Below are 16,080 nucleotides of genomic sequence, written 5' to 3'. Positions count from 1 at the left end.
TGGGATTTTAAACTTATTTCTCTATAGCAATCCTGATAGGATTATGCTTATCCCTCAGTTGAGTATCATTAAGGTATAAAGTATAAAGCACTGTGTTAAGAAATTAGGGGACAATGAAGTATTTAGCCCCTGCTCTCTGAAAGGACTGCATGTGGCAAGAGAGATGCATAGTTGACCTCCGACTGTGTGAAGTGTATCTCAATGGTATAAGTTGTGTGGGAGTCATAGGAGGGTGACAAGTTAATTCTGACTGAGGAAGGTATCTGTGAGGCTTTATTTAAAGAGGATGCGATTCTTCCTCCTTGAAAAGGAGGCCTGTGATAGGCCCTAATGTAGATACCAGAAGAGAAGTACATTCAAAAAGCAGGAACAGCTTCAGCAAAGGCACTAAGGTGTGGGCATATAGACCATGTTTGGAGAATAGCCAGTGCTTTTGTGTGGCAGGCTTATAGCACCTGTAGGAGTATGAATTGGGGAATAAACCCAGAAAATAGGCAGAGACCAAATTATCCATGGCTTTGAAGGCCAGGCTGGTGAGCCAAGTGGGATAGATAGAAGCTATAAAATCAGGGCAGGTTTTGCTGCTAGTTTTTAGGTATTTTTAGATTATGGAATTGTTGATGAGGAATTGTTGACCTGAATTTATGCAGATCCTTGTTTTAGTAGGCTAGATTCTCAGAGATGATTGGAAAATTATCCTCTTGAAAAGGCTTACAATACTGTTATAAGTGATTGAGTGTTCTAGTTTTATCCTCCCTTGCCCGGCTGGGTGTTAGAACAATGAAAAGCACTGCCATTATTGTTTTATTTGTCTATTTGCAACTTTTTGGTTTTCGTGGAGGTGGAAAAAATTTTTATCATATCTGTGAGTATTCAGCTTTGTTATATCTTTTTTTTTGTTTCTTCATTTTCAAGATCAGATACTGTTTGAGGTTTCATTTTACAATTAATCATTAATTCACCTGGAATTTGGTTTTACTTCTATGGCAGGCTTATCTTTTCTTTTTTGACAGTTACTCACTTGCCACAGTACTTTCTGAATAATCTGCCCTTTTCCATTGCCACACTTACTATATTCTAACTTTTGATGTATGCCAGGACTTGCTTCTGTGCTGTCTTCTCAATGAAGGTTAAATATTAGTTTATATTAGAATGCTCATGATGACTTATAGACTGAAATTACAATGGTTTTTTTCATGTCAAATGTTAAGACAAAATCACATAGACTATTGACCCATATGTTTTATCAACCTTTTTGATTATATATTACTTACAGTTCAGTCACTACTTTAAAGCCTGTCCTATTTCCTCCTCCATTTTACCAACTAGATGATGATATCGATGATGAAGAGTTTTATGATGATCATTTGGAGGCTTATTTTGAGCAACTGGCAATTCCAGGAATGATGTATGAAGGCCTAGAAGGACAGGAATCTCCAGAAAATTATTTTAAGTTACCTGCAAGTGATCCTAGTCAGGTATATTCCAAACTTCATGGTTTTTCAGAAATTTGACATTAGAAAATCATTACTGGACTCAGTGGATATTAATAAAACTTAAGCTTTTGGTTTTATTTGGACTCTGTTTTCCCCAGATACAAACTGATGAGAAATACCTTTCCTGTCCTTTCCTGCTGCTGCTTACCTTTCCCTCACCTATAGAAAAATTAAAAGAATGGTGCACTGAACATCTGTATACCCTTGTCCAGATCAGCCAGTTGTGAACATTTTTTGCCATCTTTGTGTTTTCTTTGTCCCTCCATAAGTACTTTTTTACTGAGTCATTTAAAAGTAAGTTGCAGGGCTTCCCTGGTGGCACAGTGGTTGGGAGTCCTCCTGCCAATGCAGGGGACATGGGTTCGAACCCTGGTCCAGGAAGATCCCACATGCCGTGGAGCAACTGGGCCCGTGTGCCACAGCTGCTGAGCTTGCGCCCTAGAGCCCACGTGCCACAACGGCTGAAGCCCGCGTGCCTGGAGCGCGTGCTCCACAATGGGAGAGGGCACCGCGGTGAGAAGCCTGTGCGCCACGGCGGGAAGTGGCCCCCGCTTGCCACGGCTGGGGAAAGCCCACTCCAGCAACAAGGACCCAACACAGCCAAAACTAAATAAATAAAATAAATTTATTTTTTAAAAAAAGTAAGTGGCAGATATTATGACATTTCACCCTAATACATCAATCAGCATTTACCTCCTGTGAATAAGGACTTTTTCCTACATAATCACAAGTCTCTTATCTAACTTTGATATTGTGATTTAAATTAATATACAGTTCATATTCAAATTTATCCACTTGTCTCCAAATGTCCTTTACTTTTGTTGTTTTTGATCCAGGCTTTAATCAGGGATTACACTTGTATTTGGTTGCCATGACTTGGAGTTCTTTCGTTTCATTAAACTTTTTTGTAAAATCTAGGCCTGTTGTTTTGTAAAATGACCCATATGGTAGATATAGCTGACTGCTTTCTTCCTCTTGATTAGATTGAACATTTTCTCCTTGAACAGATTGACTCTAAACAAGCATTGTTGTATACTCTGTGTCCCATTGGGAGGCCTGTCAGCCCACTTGTCTCCTGTTGGTGATGCTGTTTGACCATCTTGATGACTATGGTGTTGGCCAGATGCCTCCTTGTCCCCCTTTTTTATCAGGAAGTAGTCTGTGGGATTTCAGGTACTTTCATTGCCTCCTCCTGAAACCCCACCTCCTAAGAGACCTTTGGATTACTTTTATTTTTTCCCTTCTCCTCACATTTCTAACTCTCAAGTTTTGCTGAGTTACACTGTCCAAGTGTAGACAGAGACCTATTTTTATTTTTTTAAATTTATTTATTTGGCTGTGCTGGGTCTTTATTGTTGCTGCGTGTGGGATCTTCCTTGCAGCATGTGGGATCTCTAGTTGTGGCACTTGGGATCTTTAGTTGCAGCATGAGAACTCTTAGTTGCAGCATGTGGGATGTAGTTCTCTGACCAGGGATCGAACCTGGGCCCCCTGCATCGGGAGCATGGAGTCTTAGCCACTGGACCACCAGGGAAGTCCCAACAGAGACCTATTTTGTGTTGAGGTTTCAAAACTATCAGAGCAGCTGTATTCCCCCGACCCCCCCCCCCTTTATTTTGGACAAACCCTTGTGACTTTCAATAGCAGCGAGGGGGCTGCTCTGCTCCGTAGGAAACCCTTACCTAGAATTGGTCGCCAACCAGTGGCTTCACTCCAGGTTTCCTCTGCCTCCACCTGGGAGGGTTGTCGCATGGCCATGGTCAGTCACAGTCCCACAGGTGGTAGCTTTGCCCTGTTGGCCCGCAGAGCACATAGATTGTCTGACTGCATTCTTTATTCAGTGTTCAGGCGCTTTGCAGAGGAGAGAGCTGGTTTCCTACGTTCTGGTTCTTTTTAATCTTTGTTAGTATCCTACGTGAAAAATAGTTGTCTAATTTAAATGTCAGTTCTTTGTCTCCTTTGTCTTTTTTTCTATTGGGATATTCATATTTTAACTCTTGTTTTTATAAGCTTTCTGTGTTAAGGAGATATTTTGATCTTTATGGACTTTATTTTTTTATTTTGTTTTTTGGCTCGGACAGGAGACATGTATCTCCTCACAGTTCTGGAGGCTGGGAGTCCGGATCTAGGTGTGAGCAGGACTGGTTCCTCCTGAGGCTGCTCTCTTCAGCCTGGAGATGGCAGCTTCTCCCTGTGTCCTCACAGGGTCTCCCTTTGCTGGTCCTCATGTATTTCAGGCTTTAGTGTTTTTGTTAGTTTCCGAGGCCTGCCAGAACAAATTACCAGAATTTTGCTAGCTTAAAACAACAGAAATTAATTTTCTCACAATTCTTGAGGCCAGAGTCTGAAAACAAGGTGTTGAAAGGGCTAAGCTCCCACCAGAGGCTCCTTCCTGCCTCTTGTAGCCTCTGGGGCTCTGGTGTTCCTTAGTTCAGGGCAGCGTCACTCCAGTATCCGCCCCCATCTTCATGTGGCCTGTCCCTCTCTCTCTGTGTCCCTCTGAAGTCTTCCTCATGGGGTTTAAGGCCTGCCCCAAATCCAAGATGATCTCAAGATCTTTAACTTAATTGCATCTGCAAAGACCCTGTTTCTGAATAAGGTCACAATTTGCAGGTGTCACCTGTGGGTAAGACTTGGACACATCTTTTTTGGGAGATTCAATTTAACCCACAGAAGTTTTATACTATGAAGATATTATTCACTGAAGAATATAGAACTATCCATCTGTATTTCCTCCTAGTACTTTTACATGTAAATCTTTTAAGTCATCTGGAGTTTATTTTGAGATAAGGTAGAGATGGTTTATTTTTTGTATAATGTTGTTGCAAAATCACCCGGTTAATAAATGGTGGCACTGGAATTTAAGTGTATGATCTTATTTCAAAGTCTGTGTCTTGTCTTTTGTATAGAGCTACCTCCTTTTAGTATTCTGACTTTGAAAAGCCTTGCCTGTGAGGCTGTTTTTGTTGTTATACATCTTATAGCAGAAAAGACTGCTGTTTTAAGGCTTCACTGGCACTTGAGATAGTGGTGGCTGAGTGTCTGAGAAGAGGGTTGTGGGCATGCGAGTCCCTTTCAGCAGTTGTTATTTTAGGAAAGAGTGAGCAGTGCCCTTTGGGAAGCTATGTTGGAGAGCGTGGTTTTGAGGCACTGGCTTAATCTGCCGTGTTTGAGGCAGTTGTTCTTGAACTCCTCAGGGTCTTTTGTAGTATTTGCTGTTTACTCCTATTAAAAGTTATTAAGGGACTTACCTGGTGGTCCAGTGGTTACGACTTCATGCTCCCAATGTAGGGGACCCAGGTGCGATCCCCAGTCAGGGAACTAAGATCCCACATACCACAGCTAAGCCCGCATGCCACAACTAGAGAAACCTATGCGCCACAACTAAGAGCCTGCGCAGCCAAAAATGAATGAATGAATAAATAAATAAAATAAAATAACTTAAAGTTATTAATATTTGTGTTTTCAGGGTCTGTTAATAATATTAGTTTTATGAGTCTGGTCACACTGATGGGCTTCCCATCCTTTTAGAGACTTTCAGTGATAATTTAAAAAGTTAAACTGACATTTCTAACATCCTGTGCCGTAGTGAGCATATTGGCCCCACTTTTGGTATCTGAATCTGTTGGTGTGTGTTTGCCATGACCACATTTTGAATTTTGGTTTTGGTAAGTTCCTTACGATTGGTTCACATATAGTCTGGAAGAATATTGTGTAGTCGGTTCCTTTCTAGAATAAATATTTTATGTCAACTGTATAACTTTTTTGGTTTTTTTGGAAGGAGTTATGAAAAACAAAACTTATTTCTGGTCTGTTATTTAATTTTTAAAGGAAAGCGGAAGAGAAGAAGTTCTGGTGAAGACTCTCAGGGCTGCTAATGCGAAACTTAACCCTGTTTACTTTCACGACACAAATGCCAGTAAAGGTGATTTTGGCTTGATAGACCCTTTAAAGCTGGATGCAGGATCTCCTCATCAAAATAAGCATTTGGCATCAGACTCAGAAACAGTTTTGCCTGTGGATAGATTTTTGGACACTGAGATGCCTCAAGTGTCCATTCAAAAAAATGTGGATGTAGCATCTTTGAAGTCTGTTAGTGACAATGCATTTAATTCTGCTGATGCTCTGTGGTCACCCACTAGTGAAAGGCAAACGTGTGAATGTTATGAGTCCGTTGGAAAGAGCAAGGACCGTAAGTGGGCCTTTTTTTTTTTTTTAATGTAAGAAATATGTAAAATGCTTATACACATTTTGAATAGGATATATTTCCAAGTGAAACTTCCCTAATCTTTCATATTAAAATATTTAAGTGTTCTGTGGATTAAAAAATGGTGTCTTTATTCACAGATCTGGTGGAAATGTGCCTTTCTAAGTATTAGTCATCTTTTCCTTCCTCCCTCTCCTCCATGATGGACTTTTACTGTGATTAAGGTTGGATTTTTCACCATCAGAGAGATACTTTTCTTTTGGGGAAATGGATTTTCCTCTAACTAGTTTTGGGCAGATTTCAGTACTGTTGATAACTAAGATAAGTCAACTAAATAAAATTATTTAAGAATATTGTATCATTTTATTTGTTGCATGTGTCATTGGATGTCTCTGGAATTTTATTTTCTAGAATCGGATCTATCACAGAGTGTGGTCTATCAGAACGAGGAGGGCAGATGGGTCACTGATCTTGCCTATTACACAGCTTTCAATAAAGAACAAGATGTAAATGTGTCTCTAAGTGATGAGATGAATGAAGACTTCAGATCTGGCTGTAAGTGTATTGATAGCCTCTGCTCTGAACCATTTTCATTTTCTGATGGTGTTCTGAGACTACCCTGTACATCTTGGTTGGCCACATCAAATCCCTTCTGGATACGTACTTAGCACTTCACTTGTTTCTCTAGGAACAGAGGCTTGAGTCAGTCATTGCTAATCACTGTGGACTGAGCTGAGCCTTTCCCTAAGTAAGGACAGCGAGTCACTTTAGAGCATGTGTGTTGCAGTTAGTAGCAACTTAGGCTTTACTTTCTCACTTTATAAATTGTCTTGAACAAAAGAACTATTCTGATAAGTGAGCAGTTACAAAAGCCAATCCATTTTAGAGTAAAAGCTCAGTAATGAAGAAATGGGAGAAGAGTGTCGAGGAAGATAAATGAAATCTTAGAGGATGAGAGCATTAGGAACCTCAGTTAGATTTGTTAATTAGCAGAATCTCTGACAGTGAAAGGGAAATGCTGCAGAACGCACGGCATTGTGAGCCTTGGCCTGTGGACATTTGCTGTGCCGCTGAGGCCTCTAGGGCCTGAGCGCCTCTAAACCTGGAATGAGGAAAGACAATGAGGAGCCAGTCGTATTTATTTATTTATTTATTTAGTGCGGTACGTGGGCCCCTCACTATTGTGGCCTCTCCCGTTGCGGAGCACAGGCTCTGGACGCGCAGGCTCAGCAGCCATGGCTCACGAGCCCAGCCGCTCCACGGCATGTGGGATCCTCCCGGACCGGGGCATGAACCCGCGTCCCCTGCATCGGCAGGCGGACTCTCAACCACTGCGCCACCAGGGAAGCCCTAAGAACTCTTTATTGAAGCAGAATGTACCTATACCTTCTGCATTTAGAACTATGTGGGCATGTTACTATTAAAGGAGAAATATGATAAAATAGGTAGTGGAGGAATTCCATGAAACCATCTGTGTGGTTAGGGAATGAACAGAAGTTGGGTAGGAAAGGATGACTAGCACTGGTGGTGAGGAAATGGAGAAAATGATTATTGAAAACTATGGAAAAGTTTGATGGAAGGAAAGAAAGGATGAACTAGTCAAGGGGAATTGGGCTGGGGGAGCGTGAATGGAATGGGAGACTTTATACGAAGGGAAAAGAAATGTAAGAGGAGATACTCAGAAGAGGAAGCTTGGACCAAGGGCATAATTTTATAATAACAAGACAGTTTTATTTATTTATAAGTGAATAATTTTAATTTTTTTGGCTGTGCCGTGCAGCTTGTGGGTTCTTAGTTCCCTGACCAGGGATCGAACCCATGCCCCCTGCAGTGGAAGCATGGAGTCCTAACCACTGGACCTCCAGGGAAGTCCTCAAAGTAGTTTTAAATGAATACTTAAAACTTCCCCGTTCCCACTTCCCCATTTCTGCCTCCTCCTTTCTGACAGCTCAGCCATGTGAGCTGCTACTTCTGCTTGTGGCCTAGGATTTAAACATGGGGGAGGGGATGGGGAACGGTATTGCTGCTTCAGAATTTAACAACAAAAGAGTTCAGGTTGCACTGGAGAGGACTGTGGTTGCAGATTTGGCAAAAAATTGGGCAGAGATTCTTGTAAGAAATGAAGTTCTGCTTTTTCATAATCTGTGAGTGATTTCTGATGAGCATACGTGGTAACAATGTCACTGTAGACTTTTCTTTAATTGAAGAGTCTTAAAGTCCAGAGAAAAAGTACTCAGGAGTATAATAAAATAGCATTTGGAGCTGTTTAGTTAATGATTTAAAAAATACAACATTTTAACTCATTGAAGTAAATTAAGTTTTTCTGGGTTACCTTCTTATGATCCTATTTACTATTTACCCTCTCCTGGCTTTTAGATTTGGTTGGCTGATACTTTTCACACTTTAGAGCAGTGGTTTTTAACTTACTTTGAGTCATAGACCCCACAGAGAATCTTCATAGAAAAATTTTTCCTGTGGAAGGTAACTGTTTTGCATGTGACTTCCGGAGCTTCCTGGCCCTCCCGATGCTCGTTCATAGACTTGTAGGCTCAGAACCTGTTTATGTGGGAGGTGGTGGGATCGCAAAGTAAGGAACCAGCACTACCCTGACAAGTCAGAATCCTGAGCTACTTCTGGTGCTCTGCTCTCCAGGCTGGAAACAGCCTCCTGTGTCTGTTCTCATTTTGTCTCTCAAGGTGTTAGTGTTGGGCCCTCAGGGCTTCCAGAAGGGTAGTTTCGATTGGGTTAGCCCCTGATGGACTCATGAGAGTAGGGACATCTCTCTTGTTTGGGCCACGAGTGGACTGTCCCTTCTGGGTTGCTGTTCACTCCTCCCCTTCCAGCCACTGTCTGGAAGCACCAGGCAGAGGCAGAATGGGCAGCAGATGGGAAGTCCAGAGTCTAGCCTGCAGACTTTTCTGATTCAGCCAACATGTTTAAAATCCTTTTAAATTCTAATGCCTTGGGCAGGATCATTTGCTGTTCAGCCTGCCTCTGTCCTCTCTCCCCATTGTGTTACACCTGGCCCTCTGCTCACTTACCCCAGCCTTGTGGCCTTGGCCTAGAGATGGAGGGCTGCGTGCCCATTGGTTTCCCTAAGATGAACTGAGTTGCTCAGTCGGAACTTTGAGGGCAGATACTTGGTGAACACTTGTCCCTGTTTGCCCAAGCTGTGGGGTTTGCTGGTATGTGGGATTTTTCCTTTCAAAAACTAGGACAGTCCCGGGTGTTGGGACAAACAAGTAGTTGGCACCGCAGCAGACATCTTCATGACAAATTTACAGAGTGGCTTGTCTGTCTGATGTTCCAGATGAAATTCCATGGGTATTCATGGGCAGGTACCTTAACTCATGTGTGCCAAACTGCAAGGCTGAAGTTAATGTGAATCTTTTATAAAAAGCTTACATTATAAAGCCCCGTTAGTAAGTTAGGGCAAGTTAGTACCTGATGAAATCAATCACAGTAGGATGTTTATTACCAAAAGTTTCAGGACACATGCTCTTAATGTGCTTAATACAGATGCATCAGTTCTGTGATGGAAGCTTTCACATACTTCTTTCAGTTTTATTTATTTAATATTTCATTTTCCTAACTAGCTACGTTGTATTTATATGCTAGTATTTAATTAGGCATCAGTGCAATATAATTATAAAACTTATTCTTTTTTAAGCTGATGCATTGGATTTGATTGCACAAGATGAAGAAGAATTTAATAAAGAGCATCAGTTTATGCAGGTTTGTATTTTATTGACATTAACCAAAGTTTAGAATTTTTCTTGTATTTAAATGTAGGCAAAATGTTCATTTCTTTCTGAATAGATATATAGTGAGTATAGAATTATATCTTGATTTTTCTCATGTTTAGACAATTTCTGCCTTTTCCTTCAGACTCTAAATTATTAATTGAAAAAAAGCTGGCAGGGCTTCCCTGGTGGCGCAATGGTTGAGGGTCTGCCTGCCAATGTACAGGGCGCGGGTTCGTGCCCCAGTCCAGGAAGGTCCCACATGCCGCGGAGCGGGTGGGCCCGTGAGCCGTGGCTGCTGGGCCTGTGCGTCCGGAGCCTGTGCTCCGCAGCAGGAGAGGCCACAACGGTGAGAGGCCCGCGTACCGCAAAAAAAAAAAAAAAAAGCTGGCATACTGAAATAGTGTTTATTAGTTCACTTAAAATTGCCTTAATAGGCTTCAAAGATATAGTTGTTTTTTGTTTGTTTGTTTGTTTGTTTGCAGTACGCGGGCCTGTCACCGTTGTGGCCTCTCCCGCTGCGGAGCACAGGCTCCGGACGCGCAGGCCCAGCCGCTCCGCGGCATGTGGGATCTTCCCAGACCGGGGCACAAACCCGTGTCCTCTGCACCGGCAGGCGGACTCTGAACCACTGCGCCATCAGGGAAGCCCCAAAGATATCGTTTTTTACCATGTTTTAAAATGAGGTAGTGCTATTCGTTGTTATTTGAAGATGTACTCCTTTCTAAAGATTTGTATTAATAACAATCAGTATTTGACTTCAGCAATATGTTAAAACAATGTATATCATAACTAAGGGATTAAAAAATTTCTCTTTTTCTGGACTTCATTACCTTTATTAGCTGCTTCAGCTTGAATTTGTCCACATTTTTTTTTTTGCGGTACATGGGCCTCTCACTGTTGTGGCTTCTCCTGCTGCGGAGCACAGGCTCCGGACGTGCAGGCTCAGCAGCCATGGCTCACGGGCCCAGCTGCTCTGTGGCATGCGGGATCCTCCCGGACCGGGGCACGAACCCATGTCCCCTGCATCGGCAGGTGGACTCTCAACCACTGCGTCACCAGGGAAGCCCTGTCCACATTTAAAAAAATTTTAAATATTTAAATTTCCTTAGTGAAATTTGTATTTTTATATATTAGAAAAACAGAAGGCTTGCTGGAGAAATAAAATGAAATGATGACTTTCTTCCTAGGAAGAAAATATAGATGCCCAGAGCACTTCAGTTGCCCTAGGGGATACATCGTGGGGAACTTCAGTCAATTATGGTCTGTTGAGGAGATCACTTAGCACATCAGATTTGGACAAAGGCGATGCCACTTATTTACGTCTGTCTTTAGGAGAGTTCTTTGCTCAAAGGTCTGAAGCTCTCGGTTGCCTTGGTGGTGGTTACAATGTGAAAAGAGTAAGTACCATGTGTGCTAGAAGTGGTTAAATTCACTTGCCCTTACGTTTTGAAGGTTATGATGGTGTAGCTAGATCAGAGTATCTTTAAAGCAGAGACAGGATAGGGACTCTGTGGTGGAATAGTGGTAAAAAGCTTCGGTTTTTTAGTGGCTGTACCCTGACTGCAGTCCTAGCTCTGTCTTTTAACTAGTTCTGTGGCATGGAACAATGTATTTAACTCCTCTGTGCCTTGATTTCCCAATTTCTAGAATGCAGTACTGTCTTACAGAGTTTTTGGGGGGGTACTGTGATGGTGCGCGTACAGCGTTTAGCACGGCCTCAGGTGCATTAAGTACTCCATCTCTGTTAGTTGCTGTTTCATTGGTTGCTGATGTTATATCATTGGTTGTGGGAAGAATTCAAAGATTCATTTTTTAAACCTCTGGTCTAAAAACATGTTTTGAAATATAGGAGTGTTTTGGTTTTTTAAGATGTACATGTAAAAAGTTTTAAATGCAAGTGATAGTGGTAGATTGTATGAAGGAGTGAGGAGAAGCTGTGTCGCCTGTGGGGGTCAGAGTGGTGTCTGAGGAGGGGCACCGGGGTGGTGCCCGAATGGTGGAGAGGAGGCAGCATGTTCCCAGAAAAGTCTTGGAGGTGGGAGCTGGAGGGCATATCGGAGGAGCAGAGAGCGGGCCCACAGCTCGTGTGAGTGGGCTTTGGGTCGGTGGTCTGATGGCAGAAGTAGACAAGGGCCAGGTCATGAGGGGCCCTTGCAGGGCTCGGGTTCATCTCAAGGGAACTGGGGAGATGTGCTTGGAGGCAGGGTGCCCGGCCCATCTCCAGATGTGACAGGAGCCGGGTGGAGGAGGTTCCTGAGCCTCAGAGGAGGAGAAGCAGGCAGAGGCTTAGCACGTGGAGGAGGTGCCATGAAGGCCGAGGCCTAGGATGGCAGTATGGAAACAGAAAAGTTCTGGGGTTCAGGATTTCCTCTGCAGGTAGAGTCGAAGGACCTGTTGGTGAATTCCATGTAGGGACATAGTGCTGTTGGAGGGAGTGTATATTAAAATAGGATTTCACTAAGAGTATAATTTTAAACAGCTAGGGTGTTAGAAGTTGACTTACAGGAAAATTTGAAACTGAACTGTGGGTCCTGTCTATGCAGAGAATTAAAAAATGAGAGTAAATACTTAGGCCTGGATGGATTGGTTTTGACATTATAAGAGAAGTGAAGCGTAACTGAATTCCTTTCTGAACAGCTGGACAAAACACCGCACAGTGGAAAGATGGATCTGTCATTTTGTATTAGTTATGAAATGTTCCTTGGTTCATGTTGCTGGATCAAGGGAGGAAATCCTCGAGTGAAGATTGATCGAAAATTGAGTGCATTAGTGAATTTGCTTTTCAGGTCTATCGTGAGAGCTCTGGAAGGAAGCCAGGTGGGAATTCCCTGCCCTTGAGCAAGGTCCTTGAATGTGACCTTCTGAACGCTCATCTAGGGCAGTAGGAATGTATCTCATCTTAATACAGATTTTCAAGGACATATTTATTGTGTAAAATAAAATACCCTTGTAAGTACTGTAAGTTCCAGGAAGGCAGGAAGTTTTATATCTTTTTTCTCACTGACATGTCACTGATGATTATTACCAGTGCCTGACACATAGCAGGTGCTCAGTAACAATTACTGGAGGAACGAAGTGTCATTTCTGGGTTGTTTTAATTTGGATTTCTTAGTAAGGGCAAATTATTTGACAATATTCATTCTGATGATTAAAGATAGCTAGCAGTAAGGAAATAAAAGGTCCTGTCTGGACTTGGAAAGTTCATTTCTAGTAATTTATGTTATTTATTATTTTTTTTGCGGTACGCGGGCCTCTCACTCTTGTGGCCTCTCCCGTTGCGGAGCACAGGCTCCAGACGCACAGGCTCAGCGGCCATGGCTCACGGGCCCAGCCACTCCGCGGCATGTGGGACCTTCCCGGACCGGGGCACGAACCCGTGTCCCCTGCATTGGCAGGCGGACTCTCAACCACTGCGCCACCAGGGAAGCCTAATTTATGTTATTTTTTGTTTGTTTTTTTGTTTGTTTGTTTTTGGCTGTGTCGGGTCTTGATTGCGGCGCGCGGGCTTCTCTCTAGTTGCGGCATGTGGGCTCAGTGGTTGTGGTGCAGGGTCTTAGTTGCCCCATGGCATGTGAGATCTTAGTTCCCTGACCAGGGATCAAACATGTGTCCCCTGCACTGGAAGGTGGATTCTTAACCACTGGACCACCAGGGAAGTCCCAACTTACGTTTAAATGGAAAAATCAGAATCATTTTGTTGAAATCATTTTAGCTAGGTTACCACTATTAGGATAAAATAGTCTAGAATTTCTCAAAGCAGTTGAAAATTAAGGAAATAATTGGCATGTTTATTTTGTAGCCATCATTTGGTTATTTTATTAGATCACCAGAGAAGAGAGAACCTATTGCTCTAATAAGAAAATCAGATGTATCAAGTAATTTGGAAAAAGAAATGGCTCATCTTAACCATGGTCTATTTTCAGGTAATGGATTAAATGAAGTTTTTTTTTTAACCTGTAAGTTAGTGGTTGTGTGATCATGTTCTTTATGTGGAAGAAAGTAATGTATATACCACTTTGAATTTTTTGAGTATTAGTTACAGATTTGATTTTTATATAACTTCACATTGCCTTTTCAATCTAAAGTAGAAACAAGTCAGCCAAAATTCACCTAAATCCTTTTGTAAAAACAAAAGTAAATGAAATATAGTCTGTTCAAGTGGTTGGGTTAACTTTGGCCTATTAAACTACTGAGTTAATGAATTATAGCTATTATATTTATTATTTAGGTGGACTTTTAAAGAGAAGTTTTCAGATTTGGACTGTGGTAGTATAAATATAAATATCTGTGATGAATATTTAAAATCAGACGTTCTTGGTTAACATAACAATTATCAAGCAGCTACTTTTTGCTAGTATAATGCCTCATGCATTGTATCATGAAATTGTATAAAATGTGCTTTAGTCCTTAAAGAGCCTATATTCCAGTGGGGGGTGGGGTGGGGGTTGGGATATTTAGTGGTCCTTATCCCACGGATTGTTTCTGTGAGATAGTGTATAGATGTAAGTTAAATATTACATATTTTCTACAGGAGATTTAAAGGCACAGCTAAGTGAAGGATCAGTTACACTTCAGGCTGAAGAACTGGAGACTATTTCACAAGTGGATGAAAATGATGTGACATTAACTGCCAATAAAGGGAAAACAGAGGTATTTTAAGCCTTTCATGAAGGAAAGCTAAAACCTCGCTGTCATAATTCTCATACAAGGTCAAGATAAAGTCACATGTAAAAAATGCATAACATTTTTCTTACTCAATTTTATTACAAGTATCCTTTAAATATTATCAGTGTACAATAAATGTATGAAGAGTTTATAAAACAAACTTACGGTCAGTGAGTTATCACAGCTTATACACCCATGTACTCCCAGGTCAGGAAAGAGAGCATTGCCCACAGCCCAGGAGCCATTTTTTTGTTCCTCCTGTCTGACCTATGACACTGTATCAGTTTCACCCGTTTGTGAACTTTATATACAAGAAATCATGTAGTAGCATATATATATATTTTTAATATAAATTTATTTATTTGTTTATTTTTGGCTGCGTTGGGTCTTTGTTGCTGCGTGCGGGCTTTTCTGTAGTTGCAGCGAGCAGGGGCTACTCTTCGTTGCGGTGAGCGGGGGCTACTCTTTGTTTTGGTGCGTGGGCTTCTCATTGCATTCTGGTGGCTTCTCTTGTTGTGGAGCACAGGTTCTAGGCGCGTGGGCTTCAGTAGTTGTGGCTCGTGGGCTCTAGAGCGCAGGCTTAGTAGTTGTGGCACACAGGCTTAGTTGCTCCGTGGCATGTGGGATCTTCCCAGACCAGGGATCGAACCTGTGTCCCCTGCATTGGCAGGCAGATTCTTAATCACTGTGCCACCAAGGAAGTCCCAGTAGCATATATTTTTCTTCATTTTTTTCCACTTAGCGTTTGCGAGATACAACTGTGATAAGTATAATAGCTAATTTTCATTGCTGTATAGTATTCTATTAGGAATATTCTGTCATTGATATATTCACCCTACTGTTGATGGATATTTGGGATCTGTCTTATGTCAATATGACACTGTTAAAATAGTGTAGTTTTATAGTAGTTCTTGATATCTAGCAGAATAAGTCTTCCCCTCTTATTTTTCTTTAAAAGTATCTTGGCTGTTCTTGTTCTTTACATTTCCGTATATATTTTGAAGTCAGATTGTCACCTTTCACAACCAACTAGCAACCCTGCTGAGCTTTAAGTTGGGATTGTGTTTAATCTATAGAACGGTGAAATTGACATCTTTATAATATTGAATCTTCTAATCCAAGAAGATTACAGGTCCCTCCATTTAGGTTCTAATTCCTCTCTGTATTATTTATTTATTTATTTATTTTTGTGGTACGTGGGCCTCTCACTGTTGTGGCCTCTCCCGTTGCAGAGCACAGGCTCCGGACGTGCAGGCTCAGTGGCCATGTGCTCACGGGCTTAGCCGCTCCGCGGCATGTGGGATCTTCCCAGACCGGGGCACCCTGCATCGGCACGCAGACTCTCAACCACTGCACCACCAGGGAAGCCCTCCTCTCTGTATTTTATGGGGCTTTTTTGTGCAGAGATTTTAACACATCATTTGTTAGATTTCTTTCTGAATTGTTTGAAGTGGTATTTCAATATTATCTTTCTGAACTTAATTTTTCCTTTGTTGTGGCTAAACAGAAATACATGTTTTTTAATAATACTCACCTTATATCCAGCAAGTGTGCTAAATTCATTTTTATTTATGGATTCTTTGGATTTTTCTGTATATGCACTTACATTATCTGAGGATAACAACAGTTTTGTTCCTTTCTAATTTTTATACCCTCATTTCTTTGTCTGGCCTTACTTGACTGCATCTTAGAACAGTGAATACAAGTGGTGATATTGGGTTTCTCTGACTCAGAGGGAAAACTTTTCAATAGTATTTTGTCTTTTTTTTTTTTTTTTTTGCTTTATAACAAATTTAATCAGTTATACATATACATATGTTTCCATATCACCTCCCTTTTGCGTCTCCCTCCCACCCTCCCTATCCCACCCCTCCAGGCAGTCACAAAGTATCGAGCTGATCTCCCTGTGCTATGCGGCTGCTTCCCACTAGCTATCTACCTCACGTTTGGTAGTGTATATATGTCC

The 16,080-nt window shown here is 41.7% G+C and overlaps 1 protein-coding gene across 11 annotated transcripts in view; it reads left to right on the top strand.

Annotated features, from left to right (window-relative positions):
* CEP192 (centrosomal protein 192) overlaps positions 1–16,080 on the top strand; it is a 102,024-nt gene that overhangs the window by 21,054 nt on the left and 64,890 nt on the right. For 9 of the 11 annotated variants that reach the window (XM_082640535.1, XM_082640531.1, XM_082640530.1 and 6 more), the window contains 7 exons: positions 1,330–1,478; positions 5,328–5,688; positions 6,115–6,258; positions 9,374–9,438; positions 10,637–10,846; positions 13,249–13,372; positions 13,981–14,099. In XM_082640535.1, coding sequence (XP_082496661.1) covers positions 1,330–1,478; positions 5,328–5,688; positions 6,115–6,258; positions 9,374–9,438; positions 10,637–10,846; positions 13,249–13,372; positions 13,981–14,099 — 1,172 coding nt within the window. The remainder of the gene's footprint in view (positions 1–1,329; positions 1,479–5,327; positions 5,689–6,114; positions 6,259–9,373; positions 9,439–10,636; positions 10,847–13,248; positions 13,373–13,980; positions 14,100–16,080) is intronic. The other 2 variants (XM_082640526.1, XM_082640533.1) reach the window with 2 other exon arrangements.

The sequence above is a fragment of the Mesoplodon mirus genome (genome assembly GCF_964341445.2).
Source record: "Mesoplodon mirus genome assembly, chromosome: 13".
Classification (NCBI taxonomy): Eukaryota; Metazoa; Chordata; class Mammalia; order Artiodactyla; family Ziphiidae; genus Mesoplodon; species Mesoplodon mirus.
This window is presented reverse-complemented; position numbering and strand designations above follow the sequence as displayed.